Source organism: Gorilla gorilla, chromosome 3 (genome assembly GCF_029281585.2).
Source record: "Gorilla gorilla gorilla isolate KB3781 chromosome 3, NHGRI_mGorGor1-v2.1_pri, whole genome shotgun sequence".
Classification (NCBI taxonomy): Eukaryota; Metazoa; Chordata; class Mammalia; order Primates; family Hominidae; genus Gorilla; species Gorilla gorilla.
Genome location: NC_073227.2, coordinates 139,397,083 through 139,421,608, shown reverse-complemented (window position 1 = coordinate 139,421,608; position 24,526 = coordinate 139,397,083). Strand labels below are relative to the sequence as shown.

The following is a 24,526-nucleotide window of genomic DNA, read 5'->3' as shown; positions in this document are numbered from 1 at the left end:
CAATCTTAATTCATCCACTTACTAGATTAACCTCATTAAACCTATTTCTTCATCAACAAAATAGAATTTTGGTTAAGATTAAAAGCAACAACTTAACATAAAGCCTGGAACATGGTAAGCATTCAGTAACTGGTATTCAACACTGATTACCAATACAAATAAGGATATTATAATTAGAATTCAAAGCGTGCACTCCTGCAACTTGCAGTGTTTACCAAGCAGAGAATGATGGGGCTGTAATTCTTATTATCTAACATTCTGCCTCAGAACACTGTCATTTCATTCAAGAGTTTTAAAGTAGAATTAAAATTTTAGTTTTTAACTTATTGTCTATCTTTGAACACCATCCTACTTTTCATAGAAATTTAAAAAAATGACTGACGACTGACTACAATTTGACTGAAGTTTAGGCATGTTTCTCTAAATCAGTGTTTTTTACTTGTCTGTAAATGTAAGAAAGATAGTAAACACACCCAAATAACAAAATTGTTATTATTCAATAATCTTTATGAAATAACATTTTATACTCAATAAAGCCAGGAAGATAAATAATATGAAATGAATAAACATGATATTTACTTTGCAAACTGACACAAATATTGGCAGCATTTATCAACTGTTGCACTAACATATTCTGACTGATAATTATTGATCCATATTATGTATTTTGTATTAAAATGTATGCAAATGTTTATGATCTTACTCAATGTTTACCACATGCCAACTTTTTTGTTGTTGTTGTTGTTTTGTGAGACGTAATCTTGCTCTATCACCCAGGCTGGAGTGCAGTGGTGCAATCTCGGCTCACTGCAACCTCCACCTCCCAGGATCAAGCAATTCTCTGCCTCAGCCTCCGGAAGAGCTGGGATTACAGGTGCCCACCACCACACCCAGCTAATTTTTTATTTTTAGTAGAGACGGGGTTACACCATCTTGGCCAGGCTGGTCTTCAACTCCTGACCTCAGGTGATCCACCTGCCTTGGCCTCCCAGTGTGCTAGGATTACAGGCATGAGCCACTGTGCCCGGCCACATGCCAAATATTTATACTTTCAAATACCTGTTGGAAAATATTCAAAGAACATTATGTAAGGTCTAAGGATAACTTTTAGATCCTTAACGAGCTAATCTTTCATGGACAGAAAGGGAGAGAGTGAGTGGGCAGCTGAGCAGGCAAGCATGGCAAATTTTTTATTTAAAGTGAATGTTGAGTCTCAAATGCAATAACCTGAGAATTGCGCTCACATTTTTCTTTCTTCTCTGCTTACCCTAGCTTTTATCACCAGAAAGGGACACAGTGGAGCTGACTGAAAATATGGCCATTACAAACAGAACATCTCATAAATGAAGCAACCATGTATAGTTCCATTTAACATTCAGTTTATCATTTCATGCTCCCCTTCACAGTTCTAAAATCTGTTATAAATTAAATAGATATAAAATTTAACTAGTATTATGTACACTTCACTAAGTAACACATATATTAGGCCAAATTACAAACATCCAACTTTGATAGACATCACTTAATACATCTCACAGCAGCATAGTTGGTAGCCTCAGACAGAGAGGGGAAATTCATGTATGCTATGATTTTATAAAATAAGTGCTCAATGTGCTTAAATATGTTATTAATATCTTTGATAATTAAGCTTTAATAGGTTCTTACCATAAGGCTGTTGTAGAAATGTACCGCACAAATTCTGTAAAAGGTAGAGGATCTGATGATGCTCCACAGCTACGACACACACACTATATAGGTAAAAACATATGTTTAATCAATCAATCATAAAACAGAACTACAATATCTAAATAATAATCAAGCCATCTCACCTGTTCATACAGAGTCATAGCAAACTTCTGGTGAGTGATACAAGATTTAGAGGTACACATGTCTGCATCTCTGCTTGGCACTATGTGAAAATGAATCCTCTCCAATATATTTTCCTAATTTAAAAATAAAATAGATAAATGAGTTGTTGATCTTGCAGGGAACACAGTAAAATATAACTCTTTACCTGCAGATTATCCAAAGTATAAATTTAAGAGTGTCATACATATTGTTAGTTTTTCAGCTTTCCTCTCTAATCAACACTTTGATCGAATGTTCAATTATTCACCTTTTATAGCACAGCTTAAAAGAAAATGTTGTTTAAACAAACATTATAACATGATCTTTAATAAAGTTATTTTTAATCCTTCTAAAAACCCATGGTGACTGACATCTACAATTTAATATTAAAAAACAGTTTCCTGTGTTCCCAACATTCTCAAATGAAGAACAAACAGATAGCTTTAAAAAAAATCCTGGATGGCTGAATACGAACAGCTCCGGTCTACAGCTCCCAGCGAGACTGACACAGAACACAGGTAATTTCTGCATTTCCAATTGAGGTACCTGGTTCATCTCATTGGGACTGGTTGGACAGTGAGTGCAGCCCACGGAGGGCGAGCCAAAGCAGGGCAGGACATCACCTCACCCAGGAAGCACAAGGGGTCAGGGGATTTCCCTTTCCTAGCCAAGGGAAGCCGTGAGTGAATGTACCTGCAGGAGCCGTACACTCCTGCCGAAATACTGAGCTTCTCCCACGGTCTTACCAACCAGCAGACCAGGAGTTCCCCTCCCATGCCTGGCTCAGCGGGTCCGACACCCACGGAACCTTCCTCACTGCTAGCACAGCAGTCTGAGATCAACCTGGGATGCGGGAGGTTGGTTGAGGGGAGGGGTGTCCGCCATTGCTGAGGCGTGAGTAGCTGGTTCTCTGCTCACAGTGTAAACAAAGCAGCAGGGAAGCTTGAACTGGGCAGAGCCCACCGCAGCTCAGCAAGGCCTACTGCCTCCCTAGATTCCACCTCTAGGGGCAGGGCGTATCTGAACAAAAGGCAGCAGACAGCTTCTGCAGACTTAAATGTCCCTGCCTGACAGCTCTGAAGAGAGCAGTGGTTCTCCTAGCATGGCGTTTGAGCTCCGATAACGAACAGACTGCCTCCTCAAGTGGATTCCTGACCCCTGTGTAGCCTGACTGGGAGACACCTCCCATTAGGGGCCGACAGACACCTCATACAGGCGGGTGCCCCTCCGGGACAAAGCTTCCAGAGGAAGGATCAGGCAGCAATATTTGCTGTTGTGCAGCCTCCACTGGTGAAAACCAGGCAAACAGGGTCTGGAGTGGACCTCCAGCAAACCCCAACAGACCTGCAGCTGAGGGGCCTGTCTGTTAGAAGGAAAACTAACAAACAGAAAGGAATAGCATCAACATCAACAAAAAGGACATCCACACCAAAACACCATCTGTAGGTCACCAACATCAAATACCAAAGGTAGATAAAACCACAAAGATGGGGAGAAAGCAGAGCAGAAAGGCTGAAAATTACAAAAACCAGAATGTCTCTTCTCCTTCAAAGAATACAACACCTCACCTGCAAGGTAACAAAACTGGTCGGAGAACGAGTTTGAAGAGTTGACAGAAGTAGGCTTCAGAAGGTCAGTAATAACAAACTTCTCCGAGCTAAAGGAGCATGTTCTAACCCATCGCAAGGGAGCTAAAAACCTTGAAAAAAGGTTAGACAAATGGCTAACTAGAATAACCAGTGTAGAGAAGACCTTAAATAACCTGATGGAGCTGAAAAACATAGTACGAGAACTTCGTGAAGCATACACAAGCTTCAGTAGCCGATTCAATCAGGCAGAAGAAAGTATATCAGTGATTGAAGATCAAATTAATGAAATAAAGCAAGAAGACAAGATTAGAGAAAAAAGACTGAAAAGAAACTAACAAAGCCTCCAAGAAATATGGGACTATGTGAAAAGACCAAATCTATGTTTGATTGGTGTACCTGAAAGTGATGGGGAGAATGGAACCAAGTTAGAAAACACTCTGCAGGATATTATCCAGGAGAACTTCCCCAACCTCTAACAAGGCAGGCCAACATTCAAATTCAGGAAATACAAAGAACACCACAAAGATACTCCTTGAGAAGAGCAACCGAAAGACACATAATTGTCAGATTCACCAAGATTGAAATGAAGGAAAAAATGTTAAGGGCAGCCAGAGAGGAAGCTCAGGTTACCCACAAAGGGAAGCCCATCAGACTAACAGTGGATCTCTCTGCAGAAACTCTACAAGCCAGAAGAGAGTGGGGGCCAATATTCAACATTCTTAAAGAAAAGAATTTTCAACCCAGAATTTTATATCCAGCCAAACTAAGCTTCCTAAGTGAAGGAGAAATAAAATCCTTTACAGACAAGCAAATGCTGAGATACTTTGTCACCACCAGGCCTGCCTTTCAAGAGCTCCTGAAGGAAGCACTAAACATGGATAGGAACAACCGGTACCTGCCACTGTAAAAACATGCCAAATTTAAAGACCATTGATGCTATGAAGAAACTGCATCAACTAACAGGCAAATTAACCAGCTAACATCATAATGACAGGATCAAATTCACACATAACAATATTAACCTTAAATGTAAATGGGCTAAAGCCTCCAATTAAAAGACATAGACTGGCAAATTGGATAAAGAGTCAAGACCCATCAGTGTGCTGTATTCAGGAGACCAATCTCATGTGCAGAGACACACATAGGCTCAAAATAAAGGGATTGAGGAAGATCTACCAAGCAAATGGAAAGCAAAAAAAAAAAAGCAGGGGTTGCAATCCTGGTCTCTGATAAAACAGGCTTTAAACCAACAAAGATCAAAAGAGACAAAGAAGACCATTACATAATGGTAAAGGGATCAATTCAATAAGAAGAGCTAACTATCCTAAATATACATGCACCCAATACAGGAGCACCCAGATTCATAAAGCAAGTCCTTAGATTTCTACAAGGGGACTTAGACTCCCACGCAATAATAATGGGAGACTTTAACACCCCACTGTCAATATTAGACAGATCAACAAGACAGAAAATTAACAAGGATATCCAGGACTTGAACCCAGTTCTGGACCAAGCAGACCTAATAGACATCTACAGAACTCTACACCCCAAATCAACAGAATATATATTCTTCGCAGCACCTATTCTAAAACTGACCACATAATTGGAAGTAAAACACTCCCGAGCAAATGTAAAAGAACAGAAATAACTGTCTCTCAGACCACAGTGCAACCAAATTAGAAATCAGGATTAAGAATCTCATTCAAATACGCACAACTAGATGGAAAATGAACAACCTGCTCAAGAATGACTACTGGGTAACTAACAAAATGAAGGCAGAAATAAAGATGTTCTTTAAAACCAATGAGAACAAAGACACAATGTACCCAAATCTCTGGGACACATTTAAGGCAGTGTGTGAAAGGAAATTTATAGCATGAAATGCCCACAAGAGAAAGCAGGAGATACCTAAAATTGACACCCTAACATCATAATTAAAGGAACAAGAGAAGCAAGAGCAAATAAATTCAAAAACTAGCAGAAGACAAGAAATAACTAGGTTCAGAGCAAAACTGAAGGAGATAGAGACACAAAAAATCCCTTCAAAACAGTCACTGGTTCCAGGAGCTGGTTTTTGAAAAGATCAAGAAAATAGACAGACCACTAGCAAGACTAATAAAGAAGAAAAGAGAGAAGAATCAAATAAATGCAATAAAAAATCATAAAGGGATATCACCACCAATCCCACAGAAATATAAACTACCATCACAGAATACTATAAATACCTCTACACAAATAAACTAGAAAACCTAGAAGAAATGGATAAATTCCTGACACATACACCCTCCCAAGACTAAACCAGAAAGAAGTTGAATCTCTGAGTAGACCAATAACAGGTTCTGAAATTGAGGCAATAATCAATAGCCTACCAACCAAAAAAAGTCCAGGACCAGATGGATTCACAGCCAAATTCTACCAGAGGTACAAAGAGGAGCTGGTACCATTCCGTCTGAAACTATTCCAATCAACAGAAAAAGAGGGAATTGTCCGTAACTCATTTTATGAGGCCAGCATCATCCTGATACCAAAGCCTGGCAGAGACACAACAAAAAAAGAGAATTTTAGGCCCATATCCCTGATGAACATTAAAGTGAAAATCCTCAATAAAATTCTGGCAAACAGAATCCAGCAGCACATCAAAAACCTTATCCACCATGATCAAGTGGGCTTCATCCCTCTGATGCAAGGCTGGTTCAACATACGCAAATCAATAAACGTAATCCATCACATAAACAGAACCAATGACAAAAACCACATGATTATTTCAATAGATACAGAAAAGGCCTTCAACAAAATTCAACAGCCTTTCATGCTAAAAACTCTCAATAAACTAGGTATCAATGGAACGTATCTCAACATAATAAGAGAGATTTATGACAAACTCACAGCCAATATTATACTGAATGGACAAAAACTGGAAGCATTCCCTTTGAAAACAGGCACAAGACAAGGATGCCCTCTCTCACCACTCCTACTCAACATAGTATTGGAAGTTCTGGCCAGGGCAATCAGGCAAGAGAAAGCAATAAAGGGTATTCAAATAGGAAGAGACGAAGTCAAATCAGGCAAGAGAAAGCGATGAAGGGTATTCAAAATGGAAGAGACGAAGTCAAATTGTCTCTGTTTGCAGATGACATGATTGTATATTTAGAAAACTCTATCATTAAAAAGTCAAGAAACAACAGATGCTGGAGAGGTTGCAGAAAAATAGGAATGCTTTTACACTGTTGATGGGAGTGTAAATTAGTTCAACCATTGTGGAAGACAGTGTGGAGATTCCTCAAGGACCTAGAACTGGAAATACCATTTGACCCACCAATCCCATTACTGGGTATATACCCAAAGGATTATAAATCATTCTAGGATAAAGACACATACACAGGTATGTTTATTGTGGCACTATTCACAATATCAAAGACTTGGAACCAACCCAAATGTTCATCGATGATAGACTGGATTAAGAAAATGTGGCACATATACATCTTGGAATACTATGCAGCCACAAAAAAGGATGAGTTCATATCCTTTGCAGTGACATGGATGAAGCTGGAAACCATCATTCTCAGCAAACTGTCACAAGATCAGAAAACCAAACACCACATGTTCTCACTCATAAGTGGGAGTTGAACAATGAGAACACATGGACACAGGGAGGGGAATATCACACACTGGGGCCTGTGGAGGGTGGGGGGCTAGGGGAGGGATAACATTAGGAGAAATACCTAATGTAGGTGACGGGTTGATGGGTGCAGCAAACCATCATGCCATGTGTATACCTATGTAACAAAACTGCAAGTTCTGCACATGTAACCCAGAACTTAAAGTATAATTAAAAAAAAATCCTACTTGAATCATCTAGGTAGTCTGTATAAATAACAGCAAAACAAAGGCTCTATATCTACACTAACACCATAATGCAGGCAATGCAATCTGCAGTGAATTTCATATAAATATTGATTTTCAATATAGATCAATAAGGGATATTTATTTCTTTAAGAGAATTCTTTTTACCAAAGCTTAACCAATGGATTCTATTCATTAGCTAACTTCTCTCTCCTCTGCCCCAGGATATTTAAGACCATTTAATAAGTTAAGCCTAGACTTCTAGACATTTTGTGAATTATCATATCACGTATTAGAATAATTCATTTAAGTGAAAGTAAAACTATAAAGTTTAGCATTGTTCAAAATGTATTTGTTTTAAGCAAAAAATCAATTATAAACAGAAGAAATATGGAAAGTATATTTCATTACTGTGTGTGCCATTATTGACATTTTAATCAACATGCAAGTGTGCTAGGCAAGATGCTAGTCAATGAGCTTTCCATCTAAGGAAACCATGAAGATGCTCATTTTTAAAAAGGCGATTAATAATATAAAAATGCCAAATGAATTCTACAGAGTAAATTCTACAGAGAATGGATTGGGTGGTTTGGTCATGTGTTATCTGGTAGTCATAGACCTAGTCTGAACCTTGACAAAATGATAGATTTTTAAAGTTTTGAGTATTTCAGGAACTTGAGCAAAGGCTGCTAGTAGAACAGCCTTACAAATAAGGAGTATAAACAGGAATATAAAAATATATGTGAGGAACAGAATGGAATAATCTCACTAGGAAGAAAAATCCAGGGATGAAGCACTGAGGGAAGGTGGAGTTTAATCTAAAGGGCCTTAAATATCAGAATAAAAAGTCTAGATTTAAATCATAGAAATATTTGAAGAGTAAGCATTAACCTGAATAAAATCATATTGATATGGTGGCTATTTAAAAAATAGGACATAAGGCCAGTCGCAGTGGCTCACGCCTGTAATCCCAGCACTTTGGGAGGCCGAGGCAGGCGGATCACGAGGTCAGGAGATCGAGACCATCCTGGCTAACACAGTGAAACCCTGTCTCTACTAAAAATACAAAAAATTAGCCGGGCGTGGTGGCGGGCACCTGTAGTCCCAGCTACTCAGGAGGCTAAGGCAGGAGAATGGTGTGAACCCAGGAGGTGGAGCTTGCAGTGAGCCGAGATCACGCCACTGCACCCCAGCCTGGGTGACAGACTGAGACTCTGTCTCAAAAAAAAAAAAAAAAAAAAAGGACATAAATAAACAGGTTGAATGGACACCAATAGGAGGCTTAAATATACTGAACTGGAAGAAGTTGTGGTAGGGAATTAATATGGAAAGAAAAAACTTTTGAAAGGGTTTCTGATGAAAGAATTTACAAACTTTGCTGACTAGAAACAGAAAGAAGAGAGAAGAAATGGTTACAACTTAATTATAGGTGACATCAATATTAATGAGACATTTAATAATTAACATACCTATTTTACATGTATAAAGTATGTACCTGATCAAAGGAATGCTCTACTTACTAATATGGTGGTAATACAGAGCCTGAGAACATCAACCTCAGTGATTTTCAACCTGGAATGTGGGTAACAGGCTGTTGCCCCTGTTACCCACCAAAATCCCACCAAAATCCCCTTCTCTCCCAGTGAGAATCATTGCATGCAATGATAACTATTACTGCTGGGAATGTGCTGCATATGTGAACCCTATAGTGGCAGAACACTGATTTAAGTGATATCATTTATATTCAGCAAAGCTTATTGCTCCAACTAAGTTTTAAAACATTTTAGTAGCCTAAGAGTAAAAATTAGAGCAACAAAAATAATCAAAACCAAAAGTACAACACCAAATAATCAAAACCAAAAGTACAAAATTTAGAACAAAAGTTCTAAATTTTTGTTTCATTTGTCTCAACATTTGTACCATCTAAGGAATGAAAACTACTATCCCGACTTCTTAAGGAATATCAGAAACACTTACAAAGCACTCCGCAGCATCATCCATAAGGCCAAGTTGAAATCGCTGCTCATCTTTGAAACTTTCTGCAAGAGCATGCCTTATGTTATCTGAGGGAAGTGCTTTTTCTCGACTGTGTTGGAACTGTGCAAATATCGTCTGGGAATCAACAAGAAAATCAGTAAGTTTAATGCCAGCTTTAACGACATTTCAGTAATTTCATTACAACACAGAGAAACTCAAAACACTATACTTGGAAAATAATACAGAAGTCTTTTGCTCTAAAATTTCATACAAAAATTAATTATTTGTATCATCAAGTGTAGAAATGTTTGCACCAGCCTCTAAATCAAATGTTAGCAGACACAAGAATTAAACATGTAGGGTTCCCAGGTCCCACCCTCAGAGGACACTGCTGGTCCTGAGCATTTCAGACAAGAGATACCCAACCTGTATTTCTAATCTAAATTAAGAAACTGGAAACATCATTCAGTTTCTAATCTAAACCTAAGAAACTGGAAATATGAGATTATAGTTGTTAATCTGATATTCAATTTTCCTTATTAAACTTAAGCAAGAAAAAAACATTTTAATAAATTCCAATTTTATGACAATCATCTTACATGGAAGAAAGAAAAGTTTTCAGTGACAGCCCACCAAAGTAGTATTGGTCACATTCAGTCCCATGTTAGCTCAAAGGGTCATGTCATCTCAAAAAAAAATATTTTTAAGATCAACATACAAAGAAAACATTTCACAAATCTGTTTCACTACAGCAAAAAAATACAATTTATAAATAAAATAAGAAACTAAAAAACACAGATGTCAACTGATATTAGATACCCAGAACTATAATTATTTTAGCCATTATAGTAGCTAAAATTATGAATAGTAAAAGATGAAAAATAACTTTCAGATTTTATCTCTTATTTAGGCAATTAACTTCCAGGTAATGTTTAAGATTTTTAATCCTATGCGAGACTGTCACTCATTCATTCAACATATATTTTTTGCCTCCCTAGTATATGTTAGGCATTGTTCTACCCTAGAAAAATGGATGACAACCCTGCCCACATGGAGACTATATTCTAGTTATAGTAATGAGAAGGCAAAGAAGTAATTATATAACATCAGAATATGATAAGTACAGTAGAGAAAAATAGATACAAGAGAGAAAAATAAAGCAGTGTAATGGGGATAGGAATGCCAGGGATATTACAGATGGAAGCAGCTTACCTTTTACCTAAGGTAGTCGGGGAAGGCCTCACTGATGGAAAAGTAACATTTGAGGAGAGGCATAAAGGAAATAAGGGTGTTAGCCATGAGGACATCTGGAAGAAAAGCATTCCAGACAAAAGGAATAACAATGAGGAGACTTTGAGGTGGGGACCAGCTCTGAGAAATAGAGCCCAGTTTGGCTAAAATGCAATGTGTTTATGTGTGTTTTTGACAGGGAAGGAGAGGAAGGCAAGCACAGGAAAGAGGCAGGTGACTGTGCAGGGCTACAAGAGAGTTGGTCTAGGAAATTAATAATCCTAGGTTTTACAATTAGACAAAACATTCAAAATTTACTGTGGAATAAATAAAATGTGATACTGTAATGTGATCTAGGTTCATTCTTCATTTCCTAACAATAACCCTATTTGGCCATGTTCTTAAAAAAAGAGAATATAAAATTTCTTCCTTTGGTGATTTACTCAAACAGCCTTTTCAGGAACATAATGAAATTAAGGCACATACATTAAAAAAAAAAATTCTGTGTGTCTATGTGTGTGTGTTCATTATGAATATTCAAGAATGTAAAAAAATGAAACATTTATCTCTAAAATGTAAAACAAAATCTTAAATTCTCTGGCAAAACATTTCAGTGACACGAATGAGTTGCTAATATATACTGGATGCTCTGTTTCTTTGTCTTCCTTCTATTTTCCTCAGCAGAGCAGCCACAGGGATCTAGTTCAAATATTATATCTGGTTAAAACAGACTGTATCACTCTTCCACTCAAAACAATCCCCCATCTCCCTAAATCACTCAGAGAAAAAGCCACGATCCTTACAGAGGCCTATAAGGCCCTACACAATCTAAACCCCTGTTATAGTTATTTATTGCTCTGTAACTAAACCACCCCCAAAATGTAGTTACATAAATCTGCAATTTGGGTGGGGACAGCATGTCTCTGCTCCACTCGAAGTCATTTTGGACAGTTTGAATGCTGGGACCTGGAATATCTGAAGGTCGCTCTTTCATGTCTGGCAGTTGATGCTGGCTGTGGGCTGGGAACTCAGCTCTAGCTGTGTCCAGAATGTCTCCATGTGGTCTTTCCGCATGGCCACCTGGCTTCCTCATCATGGTGGCTCACTTCCAAGAATGAGCAACTCAAGAGACAGAGCTGGGTGAGAGCTATATCACCTTTTCTAAACTAACCTAACCTCAGATATCTTGCTTGCAGCCTCAGTTCTGCCATAGTCTATTTGACAGAAATCAATCATTAAGGCCAGCCTATATTCAAGGAATTAGATTTTGGATAAGGAAGCATGCAAAAGAATCCACAGACATGTTTTAAAGCCACCTCGGCTACCCTCACCTCGGAGCTCACCTTCTACCACTCTCTTCCTTGCTCATAAAGCTCCTGCCACTGCCACCCATATTTCCTTGGTGTTCCTTAAATATGTCAAGTATACTCATACCTCGAGGCCTTTGCAGTTGCTGTTTCTTTGTCTACCTGGAAGGCTCTTCAAGGTGTCGTTTCAAATATCAGTTTCTCATTGAGGCTTTCCTGCCTACACAACACTCCCTATTTTCTTTCCCTGATGTATTTTTCCACTGTTACAACTATTACCATCTAACATACTCTATAATATTTTGCTTTCTTATTATTGTCTCCTCCTCTATAAGAATACAAGCTCTATGAGAAGAGGGATTTTTATCAGTTTTGTTCACTGCTGTATCCTCAGTAACTACACTGGTACCCAGAACTCAGTAGTAGCTCCAAAAACATTTGTTAAAATGAATAAGAATAATTGCAAAACAATGAAAAAGATAATGTTCCTCACAATTTTATACTGCTTAGAATATTAATTTTTAACTGTCCTTATATAAAACAGGAAAATGAAAACACAAACCTGAATAAGTCATACTGTTAAGAATTCATCTTCAAAACTGTTAATCACCTGACAGTGAACTTTAGTTACAACAAACTGACCCAATATATCAAACTTAAATTTTTGAAGGAACAATTGATAGTAGTTTTTCAGAGCTATTAAAAGGTTACCTTCAATGCACAAAATATACAGGCATCTCCCTGACAAACATGTCCAGTCAAAACCCGCAAGCTTCGTCGGAATATATCCAATTGCCATAAAACCTAAAAAACAGGGAGATGTTAAGGAAAAAGAAACAAACAAATTTTTCTTACTGTAACAAAAGACAGATTTAGATATTTTACAAATTGCAAAAGGCGAACAAGTAACTTCTTTTAATTGCCTGTACATAATCAGACACACATAACCACTGGAAACAACAGCAAGTATAAAATTGCTACATGCATGTTGTGCATATATAAAAGTTGGATTCAGAAGATATTCTTAATGGTGCACATGAAAAACTATGACAAGCATGGAGCAGGGAAAAACCAACTCCTCATTAAGGATTTGGTCTGAACAGGAAACAAGGAATACTAAATAGAGAAGTTGGCAGAGACATGAAAGAGGAAGTGATTATAATACTTGGAACAAACTGAAATTTTGAAAGGAAATATAATTAGACTTTAAAGCCAGAGTGTACTAAATTGGGGTCTGCACATTATGGCAAGAAAAAGGGGTGAGCAGAGGTGTATGTGGTCACTGTACATGGAACAAGAAAGGGGGCCTGTGTGGTAATGGGGGTACAGCATAGTAAGCAGCAGCCATTAATAAATTACCTAAGTATATACTTGCTGCAATTATCCACTTATCTTCTGCTACTAAAAGACAAAGACAAAGCAAACCCAAAGACGGCAACTGTCAAAACAAATCAGTCCAATACTTAAAATCATTCTGAAAAACCTGAATTCTAGACAATGAGGATAAGAATAGTACTTGTGTCTCATAGAGTTCTTGTAAGGATTAAATAATATGTAATGTTTCTAGAGCAGGGTATGGTACTCAACTGGCATGCAATGAGTACCAGCTGCTATCTGTGGCTGTTACTACTATTACAACAAACAAATAAGATCTTCAAATTTCTCTTTTAGTCGTGTCCTCAAATAACGTAACTAAGAAAATCTATTCATGATCTCTCCTTTCTCCCAAATAAAAAGTTAATAAAAACAAACTGGCTTTAATATTTCCTATATTTTCAACTACTCCACAACTAAAGGTCATTTCAAAATTTCTCTTTAAACGTTGACTTTTATTAAAGCATAATGAATAGGATCCATTTTTCTGTCACAGATAACTCAGTGTTTTTGCAAAGCACCTGATGATGTTTAATAACTTTCTTGAGTATCATATCCTAGCATATTTTAAAAAATACACTGAAATCCATTTTACCAAGAAAGAAGATGATTAATGACAGCACAACTTTAGAAGCAATGTACCACTGAGGTTAATAAAAAACATCTGAAGGCAGGTGTCTGGTTTCTAATTCTGGGTTTACTATTTACCAAATCCTGGACTGACTCAGGCAAAATATTTTCTGGGACTCAGTTTTCTCATCAGTAAAATAAAGACAAATGTAGTACTTACCTCTTAGGGCTGTTGTAAGGATTAAATTAGGTGACATATGCAATGTTGAAACAAGCAGTAAGAACACAATAAATGTGAGCTATTAAATAGTATTATAGTATTAAATAACTTTCCTTCTCAGACATTAAAATCACACTAATGTTATACCTAATTGTACTGTTTTTGCATTAGATAAAAGTTTAAAATATTCAGCTAAAATACCCTCTATAATCTGTTTATAAAGTTTAGTGAAGTCTTCCAAATGTAACCAGAATGTTTTCTATGATTACGAAAACTCTGAGTTACACTGGATCAAACTACAGATAAAATGTTTTATGTGATTTATTTTAAGTTCCCTGTACATTATTGTCTTTAACACAATAGTGTAAGGGCTACTTTAACAAATCGCTATCACAAAATAATTATCCTAATTATAGTTAATCTTCATCCATTTTATTTTATTTTTATTTATTTTTTAGATGGAGTCTTGCTTTGTTGCCCAGGCTGGAGTGTGATGGTGCTATCTTGGCTCACTGCAACCTCCACCTCCTGGGTTCAAGCAATTCTTGTGTCTCAGCCTCCTGAGTAGCTGGAACTACAGGTGCCTGCCACCACGCCCAGCTAATTTTTTTATTTTTGGTAGAGACGGGGTTTCACCATGTTCGCTAAGCTGTTCTCAAACTCCTGGCCTCAAGTGATCCACCCACCATGGCCTCCCAAAGTGCTAGGATTACAGGTGTAAGCCACTGTTCCTGGTCCCATTTCATTTTAAAATGTTGATTATATTTATCACTTATTTTAAAAAATTAAGGTTTAAGATAGTTGTTGAACTAATTAGTTTCTAGCAATATACACTTTTTCATTATTTGCATGTAGCAATTTAAATGGTGCCTAACAAAATTAATGTAGTTATTTTTGAATATTTATACATATTTCTTATATTATTCCCAAAAGATCAATACATATCTATACACACATTAAATACAAACCTTTCATCATACATTCTTTACTTGAAAATAATGTAAGAAATAGCTTAAACATTAATAAGAAATGGCATGTAAATTCATTTTTGTGTCTTATATCAGATCCAAACATTTTAATGTCTGTGTTTAGTAAATTCTTACAAGACATATTCTACAATTTATTTCTCAGCATTTTTGAAAATGTATTCATCGAATTGCGAATCAACATTTGTATTCTGAATTTTCAAAAAGAAAGGTCTTATCTCACAGAAAATCTATTTGAATAGTTGTTTTGTCAGGGAGAATTAGCCATGTAAATTAGTTTATATGGCAGACAACAGAGACCAGCAGATCCCCCAAAGCTGCTAGAGTTGGCAGGGCAGAGTACTGCAGAGAGCTGCACAGAGAGTTAACATCAGGGATCAGTAGAGGATCCTCCTCCAGTATTTGGGGGTGTACTATGAGGAAACTGTCTGAGGCCTGGGAAAGAAACACCCAAAAGGATTAGAGGGAATAGTGCCCAGAGCTCACAGGCCCAAGATAGTGCCTATTCCTGCAGCCAAAGTAGAAAACTTCATAATTCACAGAGCAATGGTTGAAAAAGGAGTCTCAATAGCAGAGAAATTAACCCAAGAATAAGCACAGCTCTGTCCCACCTAACAAAGTTTAAAAGTAAAATGATCAAACTGCTTCCAAATAAATAAACTCTGTCCCAGAACAAAGTTCTAGATTATTTTTAGGGAATATAAAAATATCCATAACCTGACAAGGTAAACCTTGTCTGACATCCAACAACAACAACAACAAAAGTAACTGAAATGTACCCAGTATTTATACAAATAACAGAATTAGTAGACAAGTACATAAAAACAATTATTACAACTATACTTCACATGTTTAACAGACTAGCAAATGCTAAGTAAAGACATGAAAGAGATTTTAAGAAGACCAAGATAAAACTTCTCAAAGTGAAAACTACAATGTCTAAGACAAAAAATACACGGGATGGGATAAATAGCAGATAGGCAATGCAAAGGAAAAGATTAATGAACTTGAAAATGGAGTAACAGAAACCACACAAAGTAAAACACAAAGAGAAAAAAAGACTGAGAAAGAAAATAAAGAGAGCATCAGTAAGCTGTGGAACAACTGGAAAACTTCAGGCAACTCACTACATATGTAACTGGAAAACCCCAAAGGAGGGAAGAGACAGAAAAATTATTTGAAGAAATAACAAAGTGTTTCCAAATTTGATTTAAATCCAAAACCCACAGACCCAAGACACTCAACAAACCCAAACACAAGAAACATGAAGAAACCTATATCAAGAAACATCATTAAATTGCTTCAAGCCAATGATAAGGAGAAAATCTTAAAAGCACCCAGAGAAAAAGAACAAATTACATACAGAGAAACAAAGATCAGAATATTAGATTTTTCATTAGAATAATGCAAGCTAAAACACAGAGAAGCAAAATCTTTAAAGTACTGAAAGAAAAATGTCAACTTGGACCATCTTTAATGAGTGAAAATATCTTTCAAAAATAAAGGTGAAATACAGATCTTTTTCAGACATACAAAAGCTGAAAGAATTCATCACCAATAAACCTGTATTACAAGAAAGATCCTTCAAGCAATAGAAAAGGATATCAGATGGAATGTGGATCTATGCAAAAAAGGGATGAGCACCAGAAATGGCAACTATGCAGATATGTATAAGTAAACAGTCTTCATGGTAAATGTCAGCAGAATGTTCATTCTTAAAAAAAATACATCACCATAGGAATACTTCTCAATGTTTTGATCCATGTAAGTTTCCTTACTCAAAATTTTCACCCGTTCTAATATGCGTTTTGTTTCTCTGAACTATACATAGTATTTTGGGTGCTAATGAAAAGGACAGAAACAGAGGGGAAAACATAAAAGGTAAAAAGAATAGGAAAAAAGGTAAACAGAAAAATATCTGAAATGCCAGAAACCCTTTCTCACAGCCTGATTCTATCAAAAGCATTTAATTCCAGGTCTTTTGGTATCTAATATTTCACTATATCCAGTGCCACTGAATAAATATTTTTCTGCATTTGTCACAGTAATGTCAGTGGGATCTCTGAGCCAGGGCAGAACACTAGCATTTAAGTGTCCTAAAGTAAATTAGAATAAATGCTTTCTTAATACCAACTGCTTCTCTTTCGCTGGGTGAGTTAGAGAACGTTCAAGTTTGGCATCTGTCTCAGGTAGAAGGCAACTGAGAATACAGCTCTGAGTCAGATATCTGTGCACTTGACACATTCTACATGTGTTTATTTGTCAGATGAGCTAATCAACACAATATTTTTCTCTATTAGTTTTCAAAAGAAAAAACAATGCATATGAAAAGTGAATCATTATATATGAATTCTTTTAATTCTAAGGTCAATAGAAAAAGTTATCAGTATTCTAAATCTTCCTCATCTTTAGTACTCTACAATGGTCAGAAGGACACAGGATCTATAAAATCTATAACCGCTGAATAAAAACTTTATTATGCATAAGAAAGTATAGTTATCTAAGGCAGAAAAGCAGGTTAATTAAGATTTTCAACAAGGATTGAGGCAAAATGGATTATCCTTCAATTTAACCAAAACAGTGCAGCCCAAATGATGATTCCGCAGAGGTAATTTAAAGACCACAGTGGGAGGTGAAGGGAGTTTGAGTACTGAAATCAAAAACTCTGCATTCTTATCTAAATACAAGCAGCTTATGTCTTTTTATTCTATCTACAGGGATCCATATACTGGATGTTTTTTCAAAGGGAGGGGTGTTAGCTGATTAAAACCAAAACATTTGTGTATGTTAGAAAAATGTCCTTAATTTACTAAATAAACCTTTTAAATAAGATTATTTATATCATAGTGATACATCAGTCTGTTGAAAAAAACAATTTTCATTTATTATAAAAACCAAAATGACCAGCCAAAACACTTTTGCTCCCATTAAAAGTTATATTAAAAAGTCATTCTAGTCTATAGTAACTTTATTTTTAATTTATGAGCTAAAGAAGCATTAAACAAAGGATTTTCTGAAAAGTATTTTTTTTAATGTAATAAGTAATTATGGTCTCACCTGTACAGCGCTATTAAGAAAGCAGCTGTTTTGTCCTGGTTCATTTAACAAGCCTTTGGTAGGGGCTAGTGATAGCATACTTCCAGGCTGATAAACTTTTCCAAGATTGCCACCAGGTTTCCGTAAGAATTTTACCCATGCCATTTTCAAGCAACTTTGTTTGCATTTAGGCTAAAAACTGTACACTTTTATGTAATATTTTGGACAATAAAATGGATGTCTTGAATTGTCCAATTAAATCCACTGCAGTCTATTTTAATAATGTAAGTTTCCAAGTCCATATCTTTCCTGATGTTATAAACTCTTAAAGACTTTGACAAGTAACAATAGGGTGCATAAACATTGAAGTTCTAAGCACTAAAAAAGAAAGCTATTTTAAACAAGGCGTTAAAGATGTTTATATGTGTTAAATTTTATGGGAGCTGTATAAGGTTAATATCAAAACGATTTTTTTTAATGGCTAAAAATACTGATGAACGAATCATCCCCTTTAATGCATAAGCCATTTGTCTTGATGCATAAAATATGTTAATAATACAAAAAGATGTAGAGTTGGCATTTGGCATGATTCCTTTGGTTGTTTGTTTTCCTTATGTTTTTTTAACAAGAAAGTTTTCTCTCTCTTTCCCAGGTGAAGTTATGAAAGGTGACTCCATATTTCATATCAATGTGACCTCAAAGCAAATCTACAAAAAAGAAAAAAAAGTTTAAATAAAAGCAAATGCAAATAAGAAAATTCTTAACTTTACCATTTGAACACAAATATTGAATATAGAATTAAAACTCATCATAAAAAGGATTAGAACTGATAGCATTCTAATATAAATTTTAAAAAATTTCATCATTTACATTTTTAAAATATCAATGTGACATCAATCCCTACCTACCTTAAGCTCAATGTTCAAAAGATGGTTTCCTAAGGAAAATATTATCCAAAAATCTAGAATAAATTATATTTCAGCTGGTATGCTGTATCTGTCAACACTAAATTGCTCTAGAATATATTGTTATCCTTCTTACACAGAATCATATTTTTCCAAAAAAAGACAGATTTTATGTAAATGGATATGTATAATTATTCAAAAGAAACCTTTAAGTCATAAATAAATCTTGGTGAATTAAATTTCCATGGTATCAACAAATGCACACTCCTGATTAAAAGGACTTTAAATGTTAAACCTATGAATTAAAAACAAACAAATGCAAGAATACTTTGTTTTATAGCATTTTACTTTATCGCTCTTTGCAGATATACTGCCTTTTTAATAAATTGAAGGTGTGTGCCAACCCTGTAGCAAGCCAATCTACCAGCACCATTTTCCCAACAGCATATGCCCACTTCATGTCTATGTCACACTTCAGTAATTCTTTTTCATTATTACTGTATCTGTTATGCTGATCTGTGATGTCATCTTTGATGTTTCCATTGTAATTGTTTTCAGGCAATATGAACCACTCCCATATACGATGGCAAGCATAATCCATGAATGTGTGTATTCTGACTGCTCCACTGACCATCTGTTTCCCCACCTCTCTCTTTTCCTCAGGCCTCCCTACTCCCTGAGATGCAGCAGTACTGAAATGACGTCAGTTCATAACCCTACAATGTCCCCTAGGTGTTCAAGTAAAAGGAGTAGCATGTCTCTCATTTTCAGTCAAAAGCTGGAAATGACTAAGCTTGGTGAGGAAGGCATGTTGAAAGCTGAGACAGGCAGAAAGGTAGGCTTCCTACATCAGTAAGTAACCCAAGTTGTGAATGCAAAGGGAAAGCTCTTGAAGGAAATTAAAAGTGTTACTCAAATAAACACCTGAATGATAAGAAAGTGAAACTCCCTTATTGCTGATAGTGAGAAAATTTGAGTGGTCTGGATAGAAGATCCAACCAGTTACAACATTCCTTTAAGCCAAAGCCCAATCCAGAGCAAGGCCCTAACGCTCTTTAATTCTACGAAAGCTGAGAAAAAGAGGGTGAGGAAGCTAAAGAAAAGTAGGAAGCTAGCAGAGGTTGATTCAGGAGGTTTAAGGAAAGATGCCATCTCCATAACATAAAAATACAAGGTGAGTCAGCAAATGCTGATGGAGAAGCTACAGCAAATTATCCAGAAATCTAGCTAAGATAACTGATGAAAGTGGCTACACTAATTAACAGATTTTCAGTGTTGAAGAAACAGTCATCAACTGTTTGACAGATGAAGACTGTCATCTGCTGAAGAAACAGTTGAAGACTGACAGTGATATTGACAGATGGAAGAAGATGCCATCTAGGACATTCACAGTCAGAAAGAAGTCAATGCCTGGCTTCAAAGCTTCAAACGACAGGCTGATTCTGTCTTTTTTTTAAATTATTTTTTAATTTTTTCAAACCCTTGTGTCGAGGGCTGACTTTCAATAGATAGCAGCGAGGGAGCCGCTCTGCTACATACAAAACCCCGACCCAGAAGCAGGTCATCTATGAATAGTTTAGCACCAGGTTCCCCACGAACATGCATTGCGTGACGGGTGAGGGGGCAGCCGCCTTTCTGGCCACAGGCTGACTCTCTTATTAGGACCTAATGCAGTTGTTGACTTCAAGTTGAAGCCAATGCTCACTTACCATTCTGAAAAGTCTAGGGCCTTAAAAATCATGATAAATCTAGACTGTATTCTACAAATGGAACAACAAAGCCTGGATGACAGCACATCTGTTTACAGCATGGTTTACTGAATATTTTAAGCTCACAGTTGAAGACCTACTGCTCAGAAAATATTCCTTTCAAAATATTACTGTTTATTGACAATGCCCCTGGTTACCCAAGATTTCTGATGGTGATGTACAAAGAGATTAATGTTGCTTTCATCCCTGCAATAACCATTCTGCAGCTCATGGATCAAGGAGTAATTTTGACTTTAAAGTCCCATTATTTAAGAAACACATTTCATAAGGCCACAGCTGCCACAGAAAGAGATTCCTCTGATGGAACTGGGCAAAGTAAACTGAAAACCTTCTGAAAAGGATTCACCATTCTAGATGCCATAAAGAACAATCAGGATTCACAAGAGGAGGGCAAAATATCAACATTACCAGGATATTTGGTTAATGATTCCAACACTTATGAATGACTCTGAGGGGCTCAAGACTTCAGTGGAGAAAGTAACTGGATGTAAACAGCAAGAGAACTAAAATTATAAGTGGAGTGTGAAGATCTGACTGAATTGCTGCAATCTCATGATAAAACTTGAACAGGGGAATTGCTTCTTACGGCTGAGCAAAGAAAGTGGTTTCTTGAGATGAAATCAACTTCTGGTGAAGATGCTGTGCACATTGTTGAAATGACAACAAAGGGTTTAGAACCATTACTGCAGTGCCAGGGTTCCATCCCAGTTCTGAAAGAAGATCTGTGGTGGGGAATATGCTATCAAACAGCGTCACATGCTACAGAGGAATCTTTGGTGAAAGGAAGAGTCAATGTGGCAAACTTCATTGTTGCCTTATTTTAATAGCCACAGCCACCTCAACCTTCAGCAACCATCACCCTGATTCAGTCAGCAGCCATCAACATCAAGGCGAGACCCTCTACCACCAAAAAGATTACAACTTACTGAAAGCTCAAATGATCATTAGCATTTTCTAACAATAGTTTTTAAATAAGATATATACATTGTCTTTTTAGAAATAATGCTATTTTGCACACTTAATAGACTGTGGTATAGTGTATACATAACTTTTATATGCACTGGGAAACAAAAAAATTCCTGCAACTTGCTTTATTGCAGTGGTCTGGAATCAAACCTGCAATACCTCAGTGGTATACCTGTATTACTAACAGTTTTGTCTAATCAACCGAATTCCGTTGATGAATTACTGCATTCAACATTTTTTGAGCCATGTATTGAACCAGTCACTGGAACTAACATTATAATGACGAAAGGCAGACAATACCTTAATGAATAATAAATTGTAGAGTGTACCAGAAGGGTTACATGATAAGTAGTAACAAAAGCAATCTAAGAAAAGGGGATAGGAAGTATATATAATGTGGGATGGTTTGTGCTTTTAGATAGGATAATGAACGATGGTCTCATTGAGGTTACATTTGCACAAAGATTGGAAAGGGATGAAGAAGCCACCTAAGAGAAGGAATTCCAAGCACTGTGAACAGAAACCTCAAAGATACTGAGGGTTGGATCATATCTGGTATAGCGGAGAAATAGTAATATAAAGTCTAGTGTGGCAGGAGAAATGTGAACAAAGAGAAAAGTAAATGGGAAAAAGACAGATCATGTGGGATCTCACAAGCCCTTTTTAAGAACTCTGGCTTTAAACTCTGGGTGATGGCTGGGCAGGGTGGTCCACGTGTGTAATCCCAGCACTTCTGGAGGTCAAGTGCAGAAGATCACTTGAAACCAGGGGTTCAAGCCTAGCCTGGGCAACATAGCAAGACCTTGACTCTACAAAAAATCAAAAAAAATAAAAAATTGGCCAAGCACAGTTGTACACACCTGTAATCTCAGCTACTCAGGAAGCTGAGGCGGGAGGATTACTTGAGCCCAGAAGTTTGAGGCTGCAGTAAGCTAAGACTGCACCACTGCACTCCAGCCTGGGTGGCAGCAAGATGCTGTCTCTAAAAACAAACAACAACAACAAAAACTCTGGGTAACAGTCACTGAGTTCCACAGTACAAAAAGATGAGAGACAGAATGACACAGATTAGTTCAATGTCATTAATCAAATAGCCATTAGAGAAGTGCTGAAAAATAAAGAAGCATCAGTCTCTAAAAGAATCCAAGTCAGGAGACTTTGTTTCCATGCCTATTTATTGGCTGCTTAGTCTTAGATACATTCTTGTCATCTCTGATTCATGGTTTCTTCACTTTTAAGATGGGGATAACAATAACAGCCCTGCTTTAACATAGGTTAAATGTTTTGAGAATTATAAAACACTATACAGTCAGCCGTCCATATCCACGAGTTCTGCATCTGTGGATTCAAGAACCAGGGATCAAAAATACAGTGTTTGCGGGATGCGGAACCTCAGCTGTGGAGGACCAACTTTTAGTACCTATGCGTTCCTCAGGGCCCACTGAATGATCTAAGTATCCATGGATTGTGGTATCTGTTGTAGGTCCTGGAACCAATCCACTGAGGGATAAATGTATTATGTTAGTTGTTTTCTTCTTTTTATTTACTCTACAGTTTATAGCCTCTTCTAAAGTGATCTAAATGATCCTGAAACCTTGCATACAAATTAAGGTTTTAATAAATTTAATCATGTTTGTATAATGTTAAGGAAGTTCTATATTGGTAGTACATTTTTATTGTTAATGAAAGAATCTTTTTGAAATAATATTTTCAATAAACTTTATTAGACACCAAGTCTGCCCCATGAACTATTTTTATATACACTTTAGCATATATGTAAAAATCACTACCCTTAAGGGGCTTAGTTTGCTGAGGGGCACAGACACAAACAGATAATTTAAAAATATTATGGCTTCCATTCCAGCACAAGATTTCAAACTCCTGCTTCCCTCCCTCCATCTCAACCCTATAGATTACACAAAAGCAAAAAGCAGTCTAACAAAGGAAAAACCTTGGGGACACTAAAAGCAACTGGCTTCTAGAGTGTTAAGGAAATGGCAACCAAGAGATGGAGCAGGCCAAATGCTACCAAATGGAAAAGACCTAGTTGTGACCTTTTCCAGTCCTTACATTGCTCTGGGCAGAGAATTTCTACCCTACAGGATGCAATGAGACAGAAAAGCTCTGCTACCACCCCAGTGCCATCTGAAGAGTACAGGAGATTATTATATCAGGAAAGCACCAGAGCACAAACAGTTTGGGAAATGGTAACAAGTTTAGGTGACCTGCAAGGCCCCTGTGTGTTCTGTCCTCACCGGCACTGCATAAATACAATAAGGATAGCAGGTCCTGGAGAAGATCATGCCTCTAGGCAGGTCAACAGGAAGTTCCTTTTTGGCACCAACTGTCGAACTGCATCACCCCGAATCAGCCCACACACCCCCACCTCTACTCCATGAAATTACACAAAGACACATGTTAAAGCCTAGTCTTTCACCCTGCTCCCCAGGCAAATATTACTAGCTCATAACTTGGAACTTCTAAGAAAAATATAACCAGACACTTGGAGAGTATGAGCACAATGAAAGAAAGGCAACAAATGAACAATCAATACCATAAGAAAAAAGACTAAAGAGACCACAAATTTAAAACAAACATAATATTCACCAATTGAAGATATGTATAGATTTTTTAAACTGCTGAAATAAAAAATCCGATGGGTTAACTAGCAAATTGAATATAGGGCAAGAATATACTAGTGAGCAACAAGTTCAGGTCAAGCAATTCTACAAAGCATTAAAAAAGGAATAAGGAAGTAGAAAATATAAACACTTCTCAAAAGCTATGAGACATGGTTAAAATATTTAAATGTCAATATCTAATAAGATTCTCAGAAAGGGAAATAAATAAATATCTCTGGAAATGATTAAGAATTTGCCAGAATTAGAGACTGAGAAACTCAGATA

General features: G+C 36.7%; 1 protein-coding gene across 14 annotated transcripts in view; it reads right to left on the bottom strand.

Moving 5' to 3' along the window:
* Positions 1-24,526, bottom strand: part of USP53 (ubiquitin specific peptidase 53) — a 76,441-nt gene that overhangs the window by 30,969 nt on the left and 20,946 nt on the right. For 7 of the 14 annotated variants that reach the window (XM_004040323.5, XM_019025732.4, XM_063705509.1 and 4 more), the window contains 5 exons: positions 18,002-18,687; positions 12,506-12,598; positions 9,258-9,392; positions 1,830-1,943; positions 1,666-1,748 (listed from right to left, as the gene is read on the bottom strand). In XM_004040323.5, coding sequence (XP_004040371.4) covers positions 1,666-1,748; positions 1,830-1,943; positions 9,258-9,392; positions 12,506-12,598; positions 18,002-18,145 — 569 coding nt within the window. In that variant the 5' untranslated portion in view covers positions 18,146-18,687. Of the gene's footprint in view, positions 1-1,665; positions 1,749-1,829; positions 1,944-9,257; positions 9,393-12,505; positions 12,599-18,001; positions 18,688-22,480; positions 22,603-24,526 lie in introns of all 14 variants that reach the window. The other 7 variants (XM_055385004.2, XM_055385008.2, XM_055385001.2 and 4 more) reach the window with 2 other exon arrangements.